The sequence below is a fragment of the Cucurbita pepo genome, chromosome 16, assembly GCF_057944985.1.
Source record: "Cucurbita pepo subsp. pepo isolate OVF chromosome 16, ASM5794498v1, whole genome shotgun sequence".
NCBI lineage: Eukaryota > Viridiplantae > Streptophyta > Magnoliopsida > Cucurbitales > Cucurbitaceae > Cucurbita > Cucurbita pepo.
In genome coordinates this window covers 9843051-9867744 of record NC_141813.1, presented here as the reverse complement: position 1 = coordinate 9867744, position 24694 = coordinate 9843051, and the positions used below count along the sequence as shown (strand labels likewise).

At 35.6% G+C, this 24694-nt stretch overlaps 3 protein-coding genes across 3 annotated transcripts; all 3 read left to right on the top strand.

Annotated features, from left to right (window-relative positions):
- The first annotated feature begins 3654 nt into the window (after positions 1-3654).
- Positions 3655-5928, top strand: LOC111776925 (protein RGF1 INDUCIBLE TRANSCRIPTION FACTOR 1). Its single transcript, XM_023656339.2, has 4 exons — positions 3655-3947; positions 4062-4289; positions 4888-5103; positions 5494-5928. Exons 1-4 carry the CDS (start codon positions 3945-3947, stop codon positions 5710-5712), a joined length of 666 nt encoding a protein of 221 aa, XP_023512107.2. The 5' UTR covers positions 3655-3944; the 3' UTR covers positions 5713-5928.
- Positions 5929-7401: 1473 nt separating this feature from the next.
- LOC111777786 (F-box only protein) lies at positions 7402-12279 on the top strand. The gene is made up of 2 exons (XM_023657502.2): positions 7402-7586; positions 11889-12279. Exons 1-2 carry the CDS (start codon positions 7435-7437, stop codon positions 12007-12009), a joined length of 273 nt encoding a protein of 90 aa, XP_023513270.1. The 5' UTR covers positions 7402-7434; the 3' UTR covers positions 12010-12279.
- Positions 12280-18565: 6286 nt separating this feature from the next.
- Positions 18566-22440, top strand: LOC111777096 (weak chloroplast movement under blue light protein (DUF827)). Its single transcript, XM_023656537.2, has 3 exons — positions 18566-19059; positions 19536-19737; positions 19836-22440. The coding sequence occupies exons 1-3, from the start codon at positions 19043-19045 to the stop codon at positions 22254-22256; spliced, it is 2640 nt and encodes an 879-aa protein (XP_023512305.2). The 5' UTR covers positions 18566-19042; the 3' UTR covers positions 22257-22440.
- The last annotated feature ends 2254 nt before the right edge of the window (positions 22441-24694 follow it).

Here is a 24694-nt window from a genome sequence, read left to right as displayed (position 1 = left end):
TGAGGAGCTGAGATTAGTTGTGATGTCCCACATTGGTTGGGGAAGCCCGAAAGGGAAAGCCCAAAGAGGATAATATCTGCTAGCTGTGAATCTGGATCGTTACAAATGGTATCAGAGCCAGACCATGGGCTCAACATGACCATTTTTACAGAGGCAAAATCTCCAGAAAAGCGATGCCTGATATAGACAAATACGATGGAACTGGCTGTCCTAAGACTCATCCGCAGCAGTTTTTCTCAAATGTAGGTTCTATGAGGCTCACTCAGAAGGCAGATGCCCGGAGTCTTTGGTTACAGCCGAGTAAATTCATTGAATACGCTTTACAGACTGAAATGGCTTAAAACATAGGTAGAGGAGGAGTCAAGGAGAGAAGGAGAGAAGCTAAGCTTACCCGGACGATGTGTTAGCCTTCTCACTGTTCCCCGAAGGGGGTAGACACGAGGCGGTGTGCCAGTAAGGACGTTGGGCCCTGAATAGGGTGGATTTTGTGGCAGTCCCACATCGATTGGAAGAAGGAAAGAGTGTCAGCGAGGACACTGGTTCTCAAAAGGGGGTGGATTGTGATGTCCCACATTGGTTGGAGAGGAGAACAAAACACCATTTATAAAGGTGTGGAAACCTTCCTCTAGAAGACTCATTTTAAAGTCTTGAGAGGAAGCCCAAAAGGGAAATCTCAAATAAGACAATATCTACTCGCGCTTTTATACATTCCTCATTCATAACATTAGTTAACGGGTGTATGTGTTAGAAAACTCTTCACTACTATAGTGCAACATGTTCCTCATCGTAACATGAGATATCATCATCTTACATATCATAATGCATCATAATGCATCACATAATCATAACATATCATAACATCATAGTATATCATATCAACATACATGATATGCGTAGCATGTGTCATCATACATAAGACAAGTTAAGTCTTTCGACCGAGCCGATAATAGGATCACTTACTTGGTTGGTGTAGGCCGAAGCTACTAGAACCCATTGGTGCTTGATGTTTTGCCGAAGCTACTACGACCCCTTGTTTGATGCTAGCTTAAATCTGCTCTCTTAAATTTAATTCTACTTAAGGAGTCCCCATCAATTAGATTTCTAATGTGTTGCTTGATGCTAGCTTAACACAATTTTTTTAAATTTAATTTTATTAAGGAGTCTCGGGTGCTTGATGTCAACTTAACACTGCTTTCTAAAAGTTAATTCTACTTAACGAGTCCAATAATCATCAATTATAATTTTAATGTGAAAATTGACTCACCTAATTTTGCATAAATAATTTAAATATTAATCCAAAAATTTAAACCATCCTTAAACACTCCGGGAGAGTTGAAACTAGTAAGAAAGTGTTTAATAAAAAATTTAATTTTTTAATTTTTTAATTTTTTTTAAATAGTCAATTTAAAAAAAAAAATTAATAAATTTTAAAACGTATAAATGACTTATTACATACTAAATTTTAGTTTGATGATTTTAAAAGTTAATATTTTATTTTGTGAAAAGAAAATATAAAACTTTTATATAATATAATAAAATTAATAGTGGTTATTATTGACCCAGCTGGGCATGCGCTTCCCAACAAAGCTGCTTGTCGTTTTATATATTAAAAATTAAGGAGATGGTGAAAGTGACAAAACTTTGAAAAGTTCGACATGTCGACTTTTTTGAACGCCAGTTAAGGCTTCAATAAACAATTTGTCCATATCTAAATTACCATTTTCACCATATAACCTAACCAAATTGCCTTCTAGAATCACCAACACGACTACCCGAACCAAGATGAAACGGTTGATTAGGTTTTCGTATAGTGCTGTTTTAGTTATTACACAAAGTCAACACGACTATCACTGTATACCGATTGTTGAGTCTCGAGTCACTTAAAGAGAATTTTTTACACTGTCTGCATTTATTATTAGCTATAAGAGCAGCATTCCCTCCCTCGAGAAAACAGGTTTCATTTAGTGCTACCTTTAGTTATTGCACAGAGTCAACACGACTAACAGTATATACCGATTGTTCAATCTCGAGTCACTTAAAGAGAATTTTTCATATTGCCTTCATTTATTATTACTATAAGAGCAGCATTTCCTCGACCCAAAACATAGGTTTTATATAGGGTTACCTTAGTTATTGCACAAAGTCAACACGACTTATCAGCGTATATCAATTGTTGAGTCTAAAGTCATTTAAGGAGAATTTTTCATACTGCCTATATTATTAATGGCTATAAGAGTAGCATTCCCTAGATCGAGAAGATATGTCCTTTACTAAATCCACTCGAGGCAAGATGAAATGGTTTTATTAGGGTTTGTACAGTGATTGCTTTGGCCCGTTACGTGTCGCCGTCAGCCTAAGGTTTCCACACTCTTATAAGGAATGTTTCATTTCCCTCTCCAACTGATGTGAGATCTATCTAACAATCCACCCCCTTAATGGCCCAGCATCCTCGCTGGTACACCGCTCGATGTCTAACTCTGATACCATTTGTAACAGTCCAAACCCACCGCTGGCAAATATTATCTATTTTAGTCCGTCTACGTATTGAAACGCATTATTACTAATAATAACAATGTTTGAAAAATGTGGGCTTTCATAAGAGAATTAAGTGGGCAAGCAACGAGTAACATCATATTAAGTATAATTTCAACTTCAAAATATTATTTCTTTTTCTATGATATGTTACATTTATAGTGGTTTTTTTTATAAATTTTGCTAAAAAATATGTTAAAAGATTTCTCTTTTTCTTTTAAAATTGAAATTAGTTTGTGTTAATTAAAAATATATTAAAATATCAGTATCGACATTTTTTAGACTCAATCTAATTATTCGGGTTATAATTTTTTTTTATTATAAAATATTTGAGTTGGATTGATTTAAATTGTCGGGTTGATTTGGTTCGACCCAAGGGGTATTTTTGGAATATTAGAAATATTTAGTCTTCAAAATTTCCTCCAATTTATGAATCTTTTTTACTTGACTATTTTCACACTAAACAAGGCTTGAGCACATGGCCCATTTTGAGGCCCATAATTTAAACCATTCCTCTTAAAATTATAATATTTATTATTTACTCTTATAGGTTACCGACATTCTTGTTCCAGGTTTTCTCGAAATGATCTCAAGCTACTTACTCTCTCTCCAAATGGGTCGGAACAATTCGATGAATTTAGTCGATAACAACTACTCTTTCTTCCTTCAACTGATTTAGCCAACCATTTTGTGATATCTCACATTAGTCGGAGAGGATATCGAAACATGGAAACCTTCCCCTAGCATATACATTTTACAGCCTTGAGCGGAAGCCCGAAATGAAAAGTACAAAGAGAACAATATTTGCTAGCAGTGGACTTGGGTTGTTACAAACTGCTCTACCACTGAGCTAAGCTATTGAAAAACACCATACAAGACAATATTTGCTAGCAGTGGACTTGGGTTTACCACTGAGCTATTGAGAAAGTGATAACCTTTCATGAAACTTCATAAATGTTTCAAAACTACATTTTAAAATTTGATGATGTATTCAAAAAATTGAATTGTCAGAGTTATCTAAGTCCCTGTTTTAATTAATTTCTACTTCAAAAATAACTTTGAAACGCTTTTCCATTGAAACTTTTGGAGAAAAAAATATTAGCCGGGTTTGGTTCGGGGTCGGAGTGAGGTTCGGGTATGGATGGAGTTGAGAGCAAGAAGATAGGCAGATTCCGCAGCACCAACCAAAGCAGAGATCCATTTTTCTCCATAGCCCTACCTTTTCCTCTTCTCCATATTCTCTCTGTCACTTTCCCGAGAAAATTCCACAAACACGAAAGCGATCCAAGAGGGAAAACACAAAATCAAATACCAAAAAGCATCTTCCTATCTTCAATTCGCCAACAGCCGCGCACTCCAGCCGCCCCTAGATGTGATCGATCACACAAATCTCCGCCGCAATCGCAACAATCATGGTAAGAATTCGATCCAAATCGGAACACCTCCATTGCCGAATCGGTTTCCTAATTCTCCTATCGATCGATCGCGCTCTATTTCCTGAAATTTCTTCCGATTTTGCGCTGAATTAGGTAAAAATCGGAGAAATCGATCAGAAAGAAGAAGAAGAAGAAGAAGAAGAAGATGAAATTGAATGGCCGCCATGGCTGGAACCTCTGCTGAGCACGAGCTTCTTCGTTCAATGCAAGCAGCACGCGGATTCGCACAAAAGTGAATGCAATATGTATTGCTTGGATTGCATGAACGGAGCTCTCTGTTCGCTCTGTCTTGATTCTCATCCAGATCACAGAGCCATTCAGGTATGCTCTGTTCTTTGAGATTCTTTGATCGGATTCTTTCGCTTTCGTGTAGCGAAGAATTTCTTCAATTATTGAATTTTCTTTTTTTTTTTTTTTTTAATTTTGATTTTTGGAAAATATTTAATTGAAGCCTACGTGGAAATTACTGTTTGTTACCTACTAACAGCAACAATATGTCAAATCATAACTATATTAACTGTGAAAGTCTCTCTTTATTTTATTATTTTATTATTTTATTATTTTCTCTTTCTTTTTTCAATCAAGAGGTTGTTGGTGTTGTAGTTAAATTTTGAAAAGTTACTTCTCTGTTTTGAGGTAAAGGTAAAAAAGTAAAAAAGTAAAACATAATTTGTATCAATTAATATTTAAATCCGAGTCTTTTCTCTACCACATATTTCAATCTCTATTTAAAATTTTTAATTTATTTTTGTGGAATGTTTTTTTTATATATATATATAACTTTTGTTCTCGACGACCCCGTTTAGCTAATATATAGAAATTTCGCATGATTTTCTCCTCTATTTTCCCAACTTGGGTGAGTTTCTGGGCTCGTTGTTCTTGATTAAAAGTTACTGTATTTTTGGATAATGGAATACAGATAAGGAGATCGTCGTACCATGATGTAATAAGAGTATGCGAGATACAGAAATATGTGGACATAACAGGAGTCCAAACTTACATCATAAATAGTGCGAGGATCGTGTTCTTGAACGAGCGCCCTCAGACACGTCCTTCGAAAGCTCTCACCAACATCTGCCTTGTTTGCCACCGTTCCCTTCTTCATTCCTTCCATTTCTGCTCTCTTGGCTGCAAGGTTTTTCTTTCCCCCCTTTTTTTTTTATTATTTATTATTCATTTCTATGCTCCTCTCCTTTTGAAAATGTTTTTCAAAAATCATTAAAAAAGAAAAAATCCCGAATAAATATGTTCTTACTTTGTTTATATTTTGATTTGGAGACTGGTATGATCTAGAACTTTTACATAGATTATAAAGAATTGCTTTGTGCATAAATTGAAACGTGAAGGTGTTTTGAGTAATTTGATCTTAAGAGGATATTTGAAATTATGAGACGAGTTATTAAATTTGTAGCGGTTAATATCATGACTTGTAGATCGACATTTTCGTTTTTATGAATTTTTCATTTTTTTTATAAATAATATTGAACGGTTGAAATAAATGTGAGTTTATATTTTATAAATACAGCTAATTGGGACGTCGAGAAATTTTGAGAAAAAGGAGAAAGTGATGGAAAATGAAAGCTCGGACACCGCCACGAGCAACAGAAGAAGGCTTAGAAGCAAAATCCAAAGCTTCTCGCCGGCGACGCCACCACCCACGGCGGCGGCGACCCACAAAGCTGGCAAGAGAAGGAAGGGAACGCCACATCGATCCCCAATGGGAGGACTTCTCTTAGAATTTTAAATATTTATTATAATTAAGAAAAGACGAAAATACCCTTACAACCACCACCGACGCATAAGCCCAAATTATTACTATTTTTTGCAGCATCTGAGCCTTTGGCCAACGGTTAACGGAGGCCGTTGCTGTAAAAGTCACATCTCTGTTATATATAGTGCATAAGAAATGTATTTTCTTGTAATTTAATAAATAAAAATAATAATAATCATTATATGTGAAGTCTATTATGAGTCACCATCGTCATTAGGGCTAGCATGACTTTTAAGATCGAAACTCGATCTAATTTCAAGTCTCGGACCTAACATACTGTTTGGGTTGACCCGATTTCAAATGGTCAAACTTACCTTCAACCTTTAAAGTTAATCATTAAATCAAAGTCTGGAAATGGATGGACTCCTTAGTCGGCCCAATTTTTAAAATGGTAATCCACATCGAGACTGCAACAATCAACTTTGACTTTGGGCCGAACTTGGATTGATCCCGACAAATGAATTTGAATTAAATTGTGAAAATAATTTCACTTTTTTTATTTTTCCCACTTAATCGTGAAAATAGTTGAAATGATCTCCCTACCCAAGATTATATATGCTAAGCCGTTGTTGTCTCTCTCTTGCTTGCTTATATAACGTCTCTTTCAAAAATCTCTCTCTCTCCTCGTTTTCTAAAACCTTCTTTTAAAACCGAGGCTAGAGACTCGATCATACGTCGCTTGGCCGTAGGCGACGCAAGAACAAATTGGCTTAGCTCACTTGTCGTTGGAAAGTGAGTGTCACACAATCGCCAGTCCGCTGCCTTCAAAAGTGCAATTGGTACATAGTAAGATAATTTATGATTTTCTGGTTTGTTACTAAATCTATGATTTCATGGTTTGTTACAATATAATCCTCATTATACACATCTATAAATACATGAGGTCATGACTCATATAAGTTAGTTATCGTGCCATTCAACCTAGCATGATCAACCATAGCTGATTTCACATGGTAAAATATAATTTAATTTGGACTAAAAAAAAAGATAATTGTTTTGTATACTTTATTATTTTCATTTTAATTATTTGTAATATCAAATTCATACTAATATTTTTCTACTTTTCCGATTGAAAATTTGTCAAGTTAAGGTCAACGTACATAGTAGCAAGGATAATGCATCGTCTATTTCTCGTTCTCGCTCGAGAGCCAAAATGAAAACACATGCTACCTATTATACCAGACTTTCAACTAGGTATTCTACCCTTATCGAATCGGAACCAATCACTCCAGTATAATATTAGGAGAAAGGAAAACGCTCGAACAGTTGAGCGGCCGCTGACCAACAACTTCCATACTGATATGAACCCCAAAAGACATCAATCATATAATATACTTCAATGTGTCATGAATTGAAATATCTTTTGATAATTTTGACAACCTTTTCTTCACATCTTCATTGAAGTATATTGTATGATTGATGTCTTTTGGTTCATATCACATACGCAGAGATAGATTCATTGTTTGTATCTGGTCCAACTTCACACAGTCTGCTTTCGTAATTTTTTCATACTCCTTCAATTCAATGCTTCCATAAAAAGAAGCATTTAAGAATTATACGGACTCGTGTAATAAAATAATATATCATGTAATGACGTGACAAATGTTAATAAGATATTAATAAAAAAAGAAAAAATGGGTTATATTTGATTTGTGCACAAAAAATTGAGGAACATCGAATTTGTGTAACATCGAAATGGAAAAACAGAGGGAGAGGGCTAAATCTGAAGAAATGGAGAAGCTCTGCCGAAGATGTAATCGGTCCTATCTTCCATCCTCCAATTCATCTTCTTCATGCCGTTTCCATCCTTCGTTTTTCGTTTGTCGCCGCCATGACGATCAGAAGAGGTAACCTAGAATCTTCCCCATCATTCATCCACTATTGAATCATACTCGTTCCTCCTTGGGAACCCTTTCAATTGCTCTTGCTTGAGTTTTTGAGTCATTCTCATTGCTTTTTTGAAGTGATTAACTGAATCTTAGTGTTGAAATAAGCCATTACTGGCAGGGAGAGATTTTGAAGCCAGTGGGTTATAACTACAATCGGGCATTTTTGCTTTTGAATCTTATGGTTTCAGTATGGTTATTGTACTTGGTGATTGTTAAGTTTAATTTTGGTGTAATGATTGTTTGGATCTTTTGGCAGAAAAAAAAAAAAAAAAAAAAAGAGAGAGATAAGAATAAGTAATTGGCTTTTGGCGCTAGGATTAACGGGATAGATGATTTCAAGTTATGTATGATACGAGATAAAGGAATTTATGTTTGCACCATAGTTTGCATTAGAGCTTTACAGTTTAACAAACAAATTATGATGTTTTTATCCTCTCTCTCTCTATTGAAGGGATGTGATCTTAAATCTTGAATTTGTATCTAAAACCATTCTTTATGTAGCTGCTGATCTGCAATTGGCTGTGTGACTGAAATGCTGCTTTCTTTTGTTTCGTTTCCATAATTTAAGAGCTTACCACATGATCATTTACATCTGAAGAATTTCAAATGGTGCAAAACATCACTTTATCCAGTTAAACCATAGGATACAAGAATAAGAGAAACTGTTTCATTTCCATCTTTGAATGTTGATATGGTAAACTCTGCTTCTGGATTCATGACATTTTCTGTGCTGTTTCTAAGATTGAAGTCATTGCAATTCCTCCATGTAAAATGCGGTATAATACAGAGGGAATATAAAACGCCCTCCAGAAACCTCCTAGTAGCTCATGGTTCCAACTACAATATTGATAGTCGGGGAGTATTTGCAACAAATGTTAGAAAGCAAGCCAGGTGCAATCTGTAAAGCAAACCCCTTCTGAACGATATCGAGTAAATGCTCACTCGGAAGGGGTTTGTTTACCGATTCCATGTGGGCTCGCTTTCTAAATTTTTTGCTATTACTTCCCCACATGATTGTAGCAAATACTCCCCAATTATTGATCTTGCTCGTTTGCTTTGTATAATCTTTGAGTACCTGATTATTGGGGAAGTTTTTCTGTTAAGTAACTCAAGGAAGGGTGGGCCTGGTTCCAGCATCTTCGTGTAACGTAAAATTGCTACTCTCCCCTCTATTGTGGACCTATGGTTTGGGGAAGAAACTGCAAAGTGTAAGATCTCTTAGTTTAGGGTCAATCCAGAATTTTGTACATTCTCCATTTCCTTCCCCGCACCTTATTTTTGTGACAAAATATCCTTGCACTCGACATTCCATACTAGGGGCTCCTTGTAGAAAGAACGTCTGGCTTTATACCAATTCAAGGCTAAGAAAAGAAAACAAATCTCCTCTCTTTAAATTTTCTGATTCTACTTCACATTTTTCACTTGTCTGCTTCATTTTCTCCTGCATTACGTGGAAGTTTGAATAAATTTGACAAACATTTCTATACATCAAGCTTTGTAGTTAAGCTCATCTTCATTAGGTAGAATTATTTCCCTACATTCTTTGTCTCAAACTATTGAACAAAATAAAATCCAAATTTTCGATGTTGACCTATCGGTTAACACAAACGTTGAGAATAGTCCAATATTCGAGCAATGCAGGAAAGCATTGTAGATTGATATCCCTGCACTGTCACATGGCCTATCTTTGTGGAAGGGAACATGGAATTGTTTCCCTGCTCAGCAGAATATTATTTACATCGATTTTGCATTAAGTGTCACTCCCTAGGAAAGATGTTGACTGCCTTTCTCCCCTCAAAATCGTAACCTGCCAAATGTTCTTATGAGATAGGAAAGAAGAATGCAGAGGTAAGATCGACTAGATAAATATTCAAAAGCATCATCTTCTAGTTAGTTTTATCTAAAGTGAACCCACTCTATGGTAATCTTTCAAAAGAAGAAAAAGAAAGAAATGGAAAAAATTAGTGGTAAAAATCAATTTATACTCCTAAAGTGTTGGGGTTGTATCACTTTAAACCCTAAACTAGTAATTGTATCAATCAAATCCTAGCCTTTCATTAGTAAGTTAATTTAGACCGGGTTAGGATTCCATTTTAAAACCATTTTAACACGTGCATAAATGACTTCTTTAAATGCCTGAATTAACGTAGTATTAGAAAAGTAAGTTGAAATTAAATGAATAGTAGTAGTTTTCATTAGCATGAGTAATTTTTTATTTTCTGGCCTTCCTCTATTTTTCTTGGCTTACTCAAGAAAAATCATGTCATAACTTTTTTTGTTTGTTAATTTGGTAGAATTTTGGGAGAAAATAATTTTATTAGGTGATTTCGAAGTTCATTTGGTAGAGTTTAAATTGATACCATTATTAATTTGAAGTTTTAATTGATACAACCTCAAAGTTTAGGCTTATAAATTGGTTTTTGTCCTAAAAAATTATGATGAAGTTTATGCAAGCGGAACTAATAAATTTTTCTATCGAGTTTGAAGAAAATGTAAAATTTTGTCATTAAATACGGTTGAAAATGGAGATGAAACATTAGCCAGTGAATTGAAAGGAGCTTCACTACACTAATTGCCCTCCAAGAGCACTGCTACTGAACATTTGATGACATTGGAGTAATAGGAAACACTTAAAGAAATTTATTTCCAAGGGTGTCTACAAGAACCTCTAATTGCCGAAAAAGAATTGTATTTATTGTTGTGTAATTCACGCTTGCTTTCCATGGTTGAATTCAGTTGCACAAGTTTTATTTCCCATATATGCAACTTCATGTATCATATTGAATATTTAAGTCAATGGATGGCTCCGGAAGTGGGGGAAGTTCCTCATGCCAACAACCATAAACGTGAGCCACTTGGACGAATCATCATAAGTTGAGGAACATTGTAAGAAGAGGGAAGGGGCTTTTACATTATATGTTTTTGTTTCAAATTACTTGTGCTTTTATCCACTTATCTTTACTAAGTGATGTTAATAGTTAATGCGATCCAATAGATGGTTATTACGTAGTGATCGCTAGACACTTTGAAATTCTGTAACAATACGGAGGGTTTAAACTTGAGCCACTTGTGACAATACGGAGTGTTGGTGATGGAAATCACCACATGATTGGCTTGCATTGGTTTTGAGTTATAGGATAACACTGAATTTGGTGGAATGGTGGATATTATGTCACCTGAATGTTCATGTCTGGTGTGAAATTAACTTCTATTTAGTCAAGTCTAAAGTTGTTTGAAAACCCCATTAAACTAATTGTAGTTGAAATAACTCGATGATTCTGTTTGATAACCCATTAAACTAAGAAGCACTTGGACAAATGTGATTAGATCTGGCTCAAGTTTTGGAAAGTTGTCTCAATGCCCTTTCATTTGGGTTCTTTTTTGTTTGTTTGTCTGTCTGGCTGGCTTGATTAAAATTAAGAACGTATCAATTTTATGATCCATTCCAGTTTGTAAAGGGGTTAAGCCAGGTCAATTGATTGTTGCTCATGACAAGGCAAGGAAATTCCTACTTTGCCCGCACTTTATTCTCGGACTATTCCCGGTAGAATAAAGTCTCTGTAGTCCTGAGTACGTGGATACTCATTCTAAATCACATGGGAGTCTGTAGCTAGGTTACCAGCCATCTCACTTTTGCCCCCACTCTAATTTTCCCGTCTCTACCGGAAACTGTGCAAGGGAAGTGTTTGGGTTCCCTTGACGGGACAGACGAAGTGTGGGGCTGTGCATCCGATGCTCCGGTTTAACTTGCTAGCCTAACTATGTCTCGAGTTTTGTTTAGTCTCAGGAAAAAAAAAAAATGATTAAAGATGCGGGTACATTAGAGATTGAAAGGTCCCCCGAAAAAAATATTTGATGTAGTAGTGGACTGGAGTGGTGTGGGATGCGTCCACAAGTGACACTTCTGTCCTAGTTTGTCTTTTACTCCTCGTCTCTTCTTTCTCTTCTGGGTTGGCAGATCGTGCAAGTTCGAAATCATATTTATGCATGTATTTTCAATTTAAACATACTTCAGCTGATTAAATCGTATGTTTTGGTCTAGAGATTTAAATCTCGCAGCTACATATGTTGTTGAAGTCAAAATACTTGGGCACACATATATATTCTCTGTATTTAAAAAAAAAAAAAAAAAAAAAAAACTGCATTGATATTGATAAGGAATTACACTGTAACAAGCGTTGAATGAATGATCTTCTTTTTTCCTATTTGAATCTGCTCTCTTGATTTGGCAGTCTGATATTTTCAGTTGATTGATTCAAGGTACTATGAATTGGGACCCAACGACCCGCCTTATGCAGCCAAATTCTACGACTGCTGTGGGGCTGAGGACGCCGAGGCGTCAGGCTGCACCACCAGCTTCCATGTTTCTTATGATGAATGATCATAACAACAATATCTGAAGCTCTTTTTCACTCAGGTCTTGTGCTTTGCACATTCTGTAGATATAATCTCACCACATCATCTGCCAAACAAGGTTCATCTCATCCCTTTTATGATTAAAGCTTCTGAATCACTTTGAGTTCTGTGTTGTGTTTGTAGAGAAGACTAAATGAAACATAACATGATTAGTTTCTGAAGATTGAGTTCAGACAAAGTTACTGTAGTTTCTCATTAGAAAACTATTTCTTGTAAAAAGTTGTTTTTGGTTTCATTTATTTTGTCTTACAGTGGCTGTAAAGTGTGTTCTGATTCTGGGACAGATAAGATTATGTCCGTTTCTCTTGGGACCTTAGGGGGGAGATTAGAGAGAGAGAGAGGGTAAAAAACAAATGGGTGGTGAGGGATTCACGTGTAGGGTTGAACATTATGGTAATGAACTGCAGAAAGATATGGTGGTTTCTATAGGCTTTCTCTTTCGAGTTTTCTCCCAAGGTTTTAAAATGTGTCTACTATACAGAGATTTCCACACTCTTATAAAAAAATGTGAGATCTCACAATTCACCCCCTTTGGGAACCTAGAAAGAATGTTGCCCGGTGTCTAGCTCTGATACCATTTATAACAGCGCATTAACCAACTACTAGTAGATATTGTCCTCTTTGGATTTTCCCTTCAAAGGCTTTCTCTCAAGGTTTTAAAACACCTCTAAAACCGTGAGACCGATTGTAATGCGTAATGGGTAAAAGTGGACAAGATCTGTTAGCAGTGAGTTTGGGCGGTTACAATGGCATTGCAAGTTACAACGCAACGGGTTGTTCTTTATGCAGACTTTCCTATCCATGTTTCTAAAAGCAAACTTGTAGTTTATCGTTAAGCTCAAAGATTTCTTTATTGAAATTTGATATGCAGTTTATCGTCCTCGCTGGCACACCGCCAGTGTGTGGCTCTGATACTATTTGTAATGGCTTAAGCCCACCATTAGCAGATATTGTCCTTTTTGGATTTTTTCTTTCGGACTTCTCTTCAAGATTTTAAACGTCTATTAGGGAGAAATTTCAATACTCTTATAAGAAATGTTTCGTTACTCTCTCTAACCGATGTTGGATCTGACCGTGCTGTATTTGTTTTTTGGTTTATTTCTTCAAACTTTGGTGGAAAGAGAGGGAAAAAGTTGTTAAAGTAGGGTGTGTTTGGCTGACAGAAGAATATGAACAACAAACAGTGAACAAAAAAAGTAAGAGGAAGAAACACATGTTCCCATGCCCATTGGGTATCTGAATAAATGCTCTGTCTCTTTGCTCCTTTCCAAACATTTGTCTGACCTCATTTTTTCAAACTTGGCTTTTTTGACCTCTTCAAAACTCAAATCATCTCTTTAACAAAAACATTCTTATCCATCTCTTCTCTCACTCGGTCGTTCAACGAGGAACTCTTCACAATGGTATGATATTATCCACTTTGAACATAAGCTCTCGTGATTTTGTTTTGGGCTTCCCCAAAAGGTTTTATACCAATGAAAATGTATTCTTTACTTATAAACTCATGATCATTCCCTAAATTAGCGTGGGACTCCCTCCCAACAATCCACAACATTCTCAAGTTTGAAATTTAAATCATTTCGAGTTTTGAGCACATTAAAAGTTAAGATCTTTTGATGCGAGCTCAAAGTTTAAACTTAGAAGCATTCGGTTGATAAAGGGAAATGAGAGGAAATTTGCATCATTGGAGCAATTTCTTCACCGAGTTCACAAGTGTTTGAAGGAAATTATGTTCAATTGTTGTCAGGCTAGTAGAGATTGGGCAATCAATTCGTAGAGTCAAACTAGGTGAAGAACTGTCGTGACATCATTTCAGAACTTTATCGAGTTATGTCTTAGTCTTGTCGAGATCCCAAAACATTCTTATAAGAATTTTCTTTTCAAAAAATTGTAATTTTAAGTTGATAGTATTGATGAGAAAGTGATAAAGAACTTAATCATCAACCTAATTCATGTGCATTGATTCTGAATAAAGTTGTATAAGATTGTTCTTAATTGGCAATTAATATAGTGGATTAATGAAAAAAATCATTGTTGGTATGATATAGTGGGATGACACAAGTCGTTGTCATTACAATTTATAATGGAATCACAAAAGCATTGTCATTATCAAGATAATATATGTACAACTCCATTTCATTTGTCCTATTAATCAATGTATTATTGCATCATTACAATCATCATTCAATTCGATGTTTCCTTTTTTTTTTTTTTTTAGTATGACGGTTGAGAATTTGAGCTTCTAATAAAAGAAAGGCATTCTCGTGTTTCAACCTCATTAGATTAGTTGTGAGACACTATATATTGAAAGTTTCTACAATAAGCAAGTGAATGAGGCTAGTGCTTTGTGTCGTAACCATCCATACTATGAACAGGGTAGGTTGTGACTTCCATGTCGATAAGCAAGTGAATGGGGTTGGTGCTTTGTGTCATAACCATACTATGAAGAGAGTAGGTTGTGACTTCCACATTGAGACGAGCAAAGCGGCGACCCTCAAGTGGAGTTCATTTGGCCAATCGAGGGCCAAGACATACGAGTGTCATGATGCGACCGAGGAGGATGGTGCATCATCCAATATAACGAGTAGACAAGAGTGTCAAAGATAGGGTTGTTTAAGGGCCGAGTAGGGCCCCAAACCTTAATCTCGAAAGTTAGGGTTTTTAAGGAAATTTGGGTATGCGGTTCTGGAGTCAAGTCCGTCCGTATGAAATATGAAAGTGTGTGAAATTTGGTGTCAATCGGACATGGGACGGACGCTCCACGACACCGTATGATCGTTTGCAAAATTTTGTCTAAACCTGTTAGTTTGGAAATGCCTCAAAATGTACCTTAGGAGGAGGCATGATGTCAATTATCTACCACCCTTGGACCTTATGGCCTAAGCGAACTACCCTGTGGCACATATTGTGCCAAAGTGAGGGCGAGTGTTGGAAGACGAGTTTCTTGGACGACTTCCTTTGAAATGAATTTTTCAAGGACAGTGTCAGATTGCATGGTATGTCAACATTGCACCCCAACCCATGTATCGAAAATTAGATCATACACCCACTATCGATACGAAATTCATAAATGATATGGTACGAACACGGGAGGATCTCATGCCTTGATAGAACTCAACAGATGGATGTTTGAGATGTCTCAATATTATGTACGACACATGAGCCCATTCTCGATGGACATAACCAAGTGAGCTATGATGCCTTGCGACTTTGGTTGGCATCAAAATATGTGGACATCTTCAATACAAACCTAAATGTTATTGAGATGCGACATTACATTAAGAGACCTTAGCCCTGAGTAGAGACAAGATCGAGCCGAATGACTTGATCTAGTGTAGATGCAAGTCGGTTAGGTCGCAGAAGATTGAACATGCATGCACAGCCAGCGTATGTAGCCTTACAAGCTTGAATTCTACAAAAAAACTTATGTTTGATTGGCGAAGACAAACCTCATCTATGGTTCAACGAATCCACAAAGACAGGCGAAAATGCATATGGGGCTTGGGTTTTCCTCAAGGCTGGCCGTAAGCGTATCAAGATCACAGCACCACACGATTGAAAATGTACGACTGTGACACATGGCGAATGAAACAAAACAGTTCATCGGAAGATTTAAAGGATAAAAGTAAAGGTAGAACTCCAACCCTAACCCTAACCCTAATAATATGATATTCCAATCAATTTGCCAACTAATTCTACAAGAAACACCTAATGTTTTTTTTGTTTGTTACCACTTCCCACTCACCTTCCTACCAATTTCTTTATTAACTAATTTAAATAATAATAAATTAATAAAAAATAATTTTCTATTGCCTTTCTCAATCATTCAATATATATATATATATTAGAAAAATGGAAATTTCAACTATTAAATTAAAAAGTACAAAATCTCACTTTTTTTTCGGAAAAATAAAAATAAAAATGTTTTTTTTTTTCTTTTACTTATCTTAAAAAAAAAAAACATAATTATTATTATAAGCTATTTTAAAAATTATTTTCTAAATTGGAAATTTACATTAAAATAAGAGATATAAAATTAGGGAAATTAGGGAAATTATTGTATAGAATTAAATGTTTAAATAAAAGAAAAAAAATTAAAGTTGGATATATTTTCTAACTGTTAAGAAATAATAAATAAATTTCTTAATATAAAGTTTATTTTTTTAATAAATGTACAAAAAAAGTCCCCTGAATTTTTTCCCTTTAATTACACTTTAATTTTTTTTATAAATATATTTATATATATATATTCTCATTTTTCTTTAATTTTGATTAAAAAGGAGAAAAAATGGGGATCATAGGTCCAACTGTGTCCAATGAAAATGAAACACGTGGACATCTTAAAATAAACGGGCACGATGTATAAAGATTGAAAATGAAAGGGCATCTGACATAAATAACAATTTGTCTGATACACAAAAAGAATATATAATATATATTTTAAAAAAAAAAGTTTATTTTTATTACGAAAATGCCACACTCATGGATCCTTTGGCCCCTCAAATAGATTTTGAGAGGTTTAAAAGTGATTACCAAATAATAATAATAATAAATAAATAAATAAATGATAATTAACGAGTTTATCAAAATCATTATATCTAAACCGAACTATTTAATAATCAGAGATGTTCATTTAATCTAGGGTTAGGGTTAGGGTTAGGGATGGAGCTACACGAGAACCTACCTCGAATAGAATAGAAAATCTCGGTTTAAGTGGAGAATGAGGAAGGAGTAGAGAGAGATTTTTCCTTGTTCGTTAAATGCAGTCGAGAACTGGGACTCTATGCTGTAATATTAATATTTGAATTTTTAAAAATTACGTTTTTATATTTTTTAAATTATTCACTAAAAAATTAATTAAAATTAATATTTTGTATATATATATATTTATATATATATATTACCCCTAAATCAATTAAGATATTAATTTGAGGTGTAAATTTAATATTAAAATTAAATAGGAGGAAAAAATTGAATTGAAAAATATTTTATTTGTGAGAGTATAAAGAATATTTTAAGGATAAAAGAAATATAACCTTTTAAGAAAATAAAGACAAAATTTTGAATTAAATAAGGAAGTTTTGATTATTAAAAACAGCTGGGCAGTTGACCAAATTATATTGTTATTTATTTATTTATTTTTAAATGATAATAAATAGGGTTAGTTAGATTAAACAAAATTCGAAACTCAGTAATTCGAATCCCTTTGCAAGATAATTTGATTAATACTATTTTAATGACTCTAACATCCAAATTTTATTTAAAAATATAAAACAATAACATAAATAATAGTCGGACTTATCTGAATGGGTCGACTAACTATCTGACACAAAATTTCATAAATTTATTAAACATAAAATCGAAGACGTAAAATTTCATATTGAAATCAAAGGACCCATTAAACGTTTTTTAAAAAAGATAATTTATTTGATACGAATTTGGAAGCTCGAAGACTAAATTTGTAATTGAACTATAAAACGTAAAAAACACGAACAAAAAGTCTCGAAGAATGATTTATTAGTCTTTTTAATTCAAGATGGAACTGTCGATTTTTGAAATAGATGTCTTATCCGTTAATCTGTACTCGAATCGACCATGTCTGAAAGATTGCCGTAAAGAACTATCTATACGAATATATTCTTTTAATAACTTGTTTGATGAGACGGGAGATTGACTTTGATAAACTTTAATATGAAAATTTTCCAAGCATTAAAATGCCTTTTTTTTTCTCAAATAATTAAAATAATCATTAATTATATATCTTACTAAAATTTTATTTTTGTCTCAATAGTCGTTAGTTTAATCTTTAAAAAATGTAATATTTAAATGATTTTTCAAACTCAATAATTACCCTTTAGAAAAAGTATTAAAATATTCTAAATTAATTAAAAATATCCTTCCACTTTTAAAACTTCTAATTTCCCTTAAATTAAAAAAAAAAAAATGGTTAGTTTTAGATAGACACCGTTGATACTTTATTACAAAATACTCAATTTTTAAAATATTTAAAATATATTATTTAAACTTTCAAAATTATTTCAAATGTTTCATTAATACCGTTGTATTTATTTAAAAATTTCAAAACATTTTTTAAAACTTCGAAAATATATAAAAAAGAAAATATTTATTATATCTCAAATAATCTTTAAATAAAATTTAAAGATAATATATGAGACGATCCCACTTTTAAAATTTCATCAGTATTTTTTTAAATATAGTATTAACATTAAAAATATTTTTGAACTTTTTTTTAAAAAAAATAGTCACTATTTTCATCCAAAATTAACAGGAAAAATATTTAAAAAAAAAACAACTAAAATTAATGATAGATAAGAAGTGGGTAACTTTTAGAATCCAATTTACCCATCAAAAAAAAAAAAAAAAAAAAAAAAAAGGAAAATTTAGTGTTTTTGAAAAGGGGAGAAATGAAATTGAAAATGTGATGGGGGTGAGGGTTCAGATGTTGGGGTTTGGGTTTGAGGCCTAAAAAGAAAGGTCTGCTTCTGCTTCTGCTTCTGCTTCTGATTCTGCTCCTTAGTCTTCCATTCCTCAAGTGGCCTCTGGAATAAAGCAGCCATTGTTGTAGCTTTACCTGCTGAGAACAGAGGGAGACCAGCAGGCCCATTTTGGTCATTTTCTAGAGAGAGAAACCAAGAGAGAGAGAAAGAAGAGCGAGCACCTACAATCTTCATTGTTGAGTTGTAATCCCTTGTGTGGGTTTGCCAATTTGAGGGACACCAAAACCAACCCAAATTATTTCACTTTCTCTTCTTCTTTCTCTTTCTTTCTTCTTATCAACCCCCTTTTTTTCCTTTACCTTCTTCTTCCTTCTGGGCTTTCCTTCTTTGTCTCTCTATCTACAACTCAGAAATCTCTGAAACTTGTTTCAACAATTCATAATGCCGCCATTTTAGCACCTTCCACCTCCCTTTTCTCCTCTCTTTCTTCTCTTCTACACCACTTTTCTCACTTCATCTTACTCTGCCGCCGCCGCCGCCATGTCCACCAAATCTAAGTATGTCTTCTCATCTTTTCCTGTTCTTCACTCGTCGATCACTTCTTCTGTGTCTAATTTTAATTCCCTTTTCCCAATTTTCTTGGATCTTCTGTTTATCCCCGTTTTAGGGCCACTTTGGTTCTCTCTGTTCTTTACCGATTCCGCTTGTTTCTCTGTTCTGTGTTCTGGGTTCTCTGTTTTTTTTACTCTCTGTTGCATTATGTCTTGTTTCTGGGTTCGTTGTGTTAACATTTGATTGCCAATTTGACGGTGGTTTCTTTGAGATCTCATACTCTGTCGGTTAGATCTACTTGGAAGTAATCTTAGGGTGTTTTTCTTTCAGAGTTGGTGTGTTCTGCTGCTTTTTCTGATTGAATTTGTTCTTGAGGAGGCTTAAATGTTTCTGTAGTTCATGATTTTTGGATGTTCTTTAGGAATTTGAGATGGGTTTGTTTGGATTATGTTGATTACTCCATTTTGATTGTTCTTAACAGATCTTCTACACCTGAAACTCCCAACAAAACATCGCCTGCTACTCCTCGAGTGAGCAAGCTTAATAGAGGGCTTGCTAAATCAGACTCTGATTCTCATTCTCCTTTGCAAAGGTCTCGGCTCTCGATCGACCGGTCCCCTCGACCTGCAACGTCGAAGCCTGCAGTCGATCGTCAGCTGCCGAAAGTTGCTACCCCACCTGATGTAAGTTCTAGCTTAGGCACTCAAACTGTTCTTCCACCAGAATTGGTAATATGTGAATGCATATCATTGTAGCCTGTTGATTGTTGTTCTTATTTCAGAAAGCACAGCCTCGTGGTACCAAAGTTGCTGAGATACAGGCTCAGCTAAATGTGGCTCAGGAGGATCTGAAGAAGGCAAAAGAACAGATAATTTTGGTTGAAAATGAGAGAGAAAAGTTGAGCAATGAATTGAAAGAAGCACAGAAATCAGCAGAGGAGGCGAATGAGAAGCTCAAGGAAGCTCTGGTGGCGTGCGGTCGAGCTGAAGAGAGTTCCGAGATCGAAAGGTTCCGAGCGGTTGAGATGGAGCAAGCTGGACTTGAGGAAGCTCATAAGAAAGAAATGGAATGGCAGAAAGAGATGGAAGCTGTGAGGAGCCAACATGCTTTAGATGTTGCAGCTCTCTTGTCCACAAGTCAAGAGCTTCAAAGAGTGAAGATGGAGTTGGCTATGACTACCGACGCTAAGAACCAGGCGTTGAGCCATGCTGATGATGCGACGAAGATCGCCGAAATTCATGTCGAAAAGGTCGAGATTCTCTCTGCTGAGCTAACTAGACTGAAAGCATTGTTAGACTCCAAGCTCGAAACACAGTCGAATGAGAATGGACAATTGATAATGAAGCTTAAATCAGAGATTGAATCTCTGAATTTGGAGCTTCAGAAAGCAAAATCATATGCAGAGAAGGTGAAGGAGCAAGACGCTTCAATCGAGCAGCTTAATAACGAACTAAAAGCTGCAAAAACAGCGGAAGCGTGCTACGAGGAAACGATCACGGCGAAAGAGGCTTCCATTGAACAGCTTAATATCGATTTAGAAGCAGCAAAGATGGCTGAGACATACGCACATGGGTTAGTAGAAGAATGGAAAAACCGAGCCGAGGATCTAGAAACACAATTGGAGAACGCAAACAAGCTCGAACGATCAGCATCGGAGTCTCTCGAATCAGTGATGAAACAATTGGGACACAACAATGATCTATTGCATAATGCAGAGCTTGAGATTTCAGCTCTAAAAGAACAGGTAGGTTTGCTGGAAATGACTGTTAAAAGACAGAAAGATGACATGAAAGAGTCGGAGCAGCATCTTCATCGTACAAAGGAAAAAACATCAGAAATGGAGAAGTTGGTCGTGTCACTGAGGTCTCAGCTGGAAACTGTCATGGAAGAGAAAACTCAAGCTTTGAATAATGAGAAGCTTGCAGCTTCAAGTGTACAAAGGCTATTAGAAGAGAAAAACCAGCTCTTAAATGAGTTAGAAACCTCCAAGAATGAGGAAGAGAAGAGCAAAAAGGCAATGGAAAGCTTGGCGTCTGCATTACACGAGATCTCATCCGAGGCGAGGGAAACCAAGGAGAAGCTGTTGTCTACTCAAGCCGAGCACGAAAACTACGAATCCGAGATAGAGAATCTTAAGATGGTCTTGAAAGCTACAAACGAGCGATTTGAAAGCATGCTCGAAAACTCAAACCACGAGATCGATATTCTAACGAGTACCGTTGAGGAATCGAAGCACAAATTCGAGACGTCGAAGGCTGAATGGAACGAGAAAGAGCTTCACTTGGTGGACGCTATGAAGAAATCAGAAGAAGAGAACTCTTACTTAGAAAAGGAAATAGATAGGCTTGTGAATTTGCTTAAACATACTGAGGAAGATGCTTGTAAGATGAGGGAAGAAGAAGCTCAGCTAAAGGATAGCTTAAAGGAAGTAGAAGCGGAAGTGATCTATTTGCAGGAGGCGCTCGGAGAAGCGAAATCCGAGAGCGTGAAACTGAAGGAAAGCTTACTAGACAAAGAGAACGAGTTGCAGAACGTTCATCAAGAAAACGAGGAGCTTCAAACTCGGGAAGCTGTTTCTCTTAAGAAAGTTGAGGAATTATCCAAGTTGCTTGAGGAAGCTTCTGCTAAAATGCAAACCGTAGAGAACGGTGAGCCAACAGACAGCGAGAAGGATTACGATTTACTACCGAAAGTAGTCGAATTCTCCGAAGAGAACGGTAAACGACAGGAAGAGAAGAACAAAGTGGAGGCATTGATACCCATTGAACATGAAGAACACAAATTTGAGTTTCCATGGGTAGATAACGGTGCTGATTCAGTCGACAAGACGGAGAAAACGGACTCGGAAACAACGGTTCCAAACGGAATCGATAAACCAAAAGAAGAAGAGAAAAAAGATGAATCAGTACAAGTTGAATACAAAATGTGGGAGAGCTGCAAGATTGAAAAGAAAGAGTTCTCACAAGAGGGAGGAGAACAACAAGAACACGAATCCATTGATGACGAAGGGGACTCGAAAGCAGAGGGCGGAGAGAGTTTCGATCGGATAAACGGGGTAAGCTCAGAAAATGTAGAGGATGGTGGAAACTCGCCGTCGAAGCAGGCGGTGCCGCAGCAGCAGGAACAGAAGAAGAAGAAGCCATTGCTGAAAAAGTTTGGATATCTTCTGAAGAAGAAGAACAGTGTGAACCAGAAACAGTGATGATATAGATAGTAATTTTGAGGTGAATTGGTTTGGTTATGATATTGTTTCTGTTCTGATGATATTCTGAATAGGTGTTTGGTGTATGTTATTGGGATATTTGTTTTGTTCATTGTTTTAATGCCTTTCTTCATTACTGATCTTAGAGTTTATGAAAAGGAGTGATTACTTGAGCTTTGTATCATCATCATCTTCATCTTCCATCCATTATACACATTCTTTGTTAGCTGTTGCCAATGAGAGCTGCTTTGTAAATTCATACATACCGTTTGTTTGTTAGTAGATATTGTTCGATTTGGCCTATTATGTATCATCGTTAGCTTCACGGGTTTTGAAACACGTCTATTAGGGAAAGGTTTCTATACTCTTATAAGGAATGTTTCGTTCTCGTCTCCGACTGATGTGGGTAGGGAGAGGTTTCTACACTCTTATAAGAAATGTTTCGTTCTCGTCTCCGACTGATGTGGGTAGGGAGAGGTTTCTACACTCTTATAAGAAATGTTTCGTTCTCGTCTCCGACTGATGTGGGTAGGGAGAGGTTTCTACACTCTTATAAGGAATGTTTTGTTTTCGTCTCCAATTGATGTGGGTAGGGAAAGATTTCTACACTCTTAAGGAATGTTTCGTTCTCGTCTCCAACTGATGTGGGATCTCACACCCCATCCCTTTAGGGACTCAATTGTTTTCATAGACATCCTGCTTGATGTCTAGCTCTACTCAAATTGTAACAGCTTAAGCCCACTGCTAGTAGATATTGTCTGCTTTGACTTGTTACGTATTGCTGTTAGCCTCACTGTTTTTAAAACACGTCTATTAAGAAAAGGTGTCTACACCCTTTTAAGGAATAATTTGTTCCTCTCTCTAATCGATGTGGGATCTCACTCGAAAGATTGTCCCATGTGAAAGAGAAACCGGGCACTACGGTGAGACGTGAGGTATCTCCACACCCTTACAAGAAACATTTCGATCTTACAACCCACCCCCTTTAGAGACCTAGCATCCTCATTGACATACCATCCGGTGTCTGACTTTGATACCATTTATAAAAGTCCAAGCCTACCCATTAGCAGATATTATCTGTTTTGGTCTGTTACGTATCGTCATTAGTTTCACAGTTTTTAAAACGTGTGTATTAGGGAAAGGTTTCCACACCCTTATAAAGAATGTTTTGTTTCCCTCTTCAACCAATGTGGGATCTCACAACCCACCCTCGCAGGGACCCAACGTCCTCACTTGCATACCGTTTGGTGTTTGGCTCTACTCAAATCGTAACAGCCCAAGCACACCGCTAGCAGATATTGTCCGCTTTGGCTCATTACGTATCGTCGGTAGCCTCACAATTTTCAAAGAATGTTTCATTCCCCTCTCCAATCGATGTGGGATCTCACAATCCACCCCTCCTTAGGAACCCAGTGTCCTTGCTGGCATACCGTCCAGTGTCCAACTCAAATACCATTTGTAACAACTCAAGCCCACCGCTATCCATCGATGGACTTGACCCGTTGCATAAATGCCATTGGGTTGATCGATCTTTGGACACTTCGGACATTGAATGAACGAACGAATGAATGAATGGTGTGTTTTGATAGTTTGAAGTGAAATGAAAGCAAGAAATGTGGTGTACTCATTTGTTTAATAGTGAGTCATAGAATATCTGGTTTGGAAATGTTACCTAAATTAGTTGCCACAAATAATCACCAAATATTGTCTCTCTCTGGGGGCCTTTCAAAACCACATCCATTCATATTCTTTATTTATTTATTTATTTATTTATTATTATTATTATTCTAATAAAATTAATATTACATTAAAAAAAAAAAAAAGTAGAAATTGAAACCTTACCAAAATTAATTGTTATATTATAAGAATAATAAATAATTGGAACATGAAATGACGATATAAGACATGCCAACTAACAATAATAATAATAATCATAATAATAATAATAATAATAATAATAATAATAATTTGGTGTATAGGGAGAGAATTATTGAAAGTGAAGTTTGAATAATAAACTTTACCTAAATATATGTTTTAGTTTTTAATATTAAGGGAAAAAATTAATTCCTTATAATATTAACATTTTTCATATTCGATTGGCGTAAGCTTAAAGTATTTTTCTTAGTTGTTTTATGTATGAAACATTAGATCATGTTATCACGTTAATCATGAAGAGTTGACTACCTATCAAAGGACGAGGTAAGGGTGTAATAAGTTTGACTCGAGAAGATTTTGTGGGTCAAATTGTAACAGTTCAAGCCCACCACGAGTAGATATTGTCCTCTTTGAACTTTCTCTTTCGGGTTTTTCTTCAGGATTTTTAAAACGTGTCTGTTAGGAAGAGGTTTTGTTTCTCTCTCCAACCAATGTGGGATCACTCAACAGATTTGGTGAGTCAAATTGTAACAACTAAGTCCACCCATAGCGGATATTGTCGT

What these genes read in the sequence shown, in the direction of transcription:
- LOC111777096 (XM_023656537.2), top strand. An exon ending in AAGTTGCTACCCCACCTGAT is followed by an intron (nt 19,738 to 19,835) that starts GTAAGTTCTAGC and finishes TTCTTATTTCAG; the next exon opens with AAAGCACAGCCTCGTGGTAC.
- LOC111777786 (XM_023657502.2), top strand. Translation starts at nt 7,435, where the DNA reads ATGGAAAAACAGAGGGAGAGGGCTAAATCTGAAGAAATGGAGAAGCTC. An exon ending in CGCCATGACGATCAGAAGAG is followed by an intron (nt 7,587 to 11,888) that starts GTAACCTAGAAT and finishes GATTGATTCAAG; the next exon opens with GTACTATGAATTGGGACCCA.
- LOC111776925 (XM_023656339.2), top strand. An exon ending in CAGATCACAGAGCCATTCAG is followed by an intron (nt 4,290 to 4,887) that starts GTATGCTCTGTT and finishes AATGGAATACAG; the next exon opens with ATAAGGAGATCGTCGTACCA. An exon ending in TCTGCTCTCTTGGCTGCAAG is followed by an intron (nt 5,104 to 5,493) that starts GTTTTTCTTTCC and finishes TTATAAATACAG; the next exon opens with CTAATTGGGACGTCGAGAAA.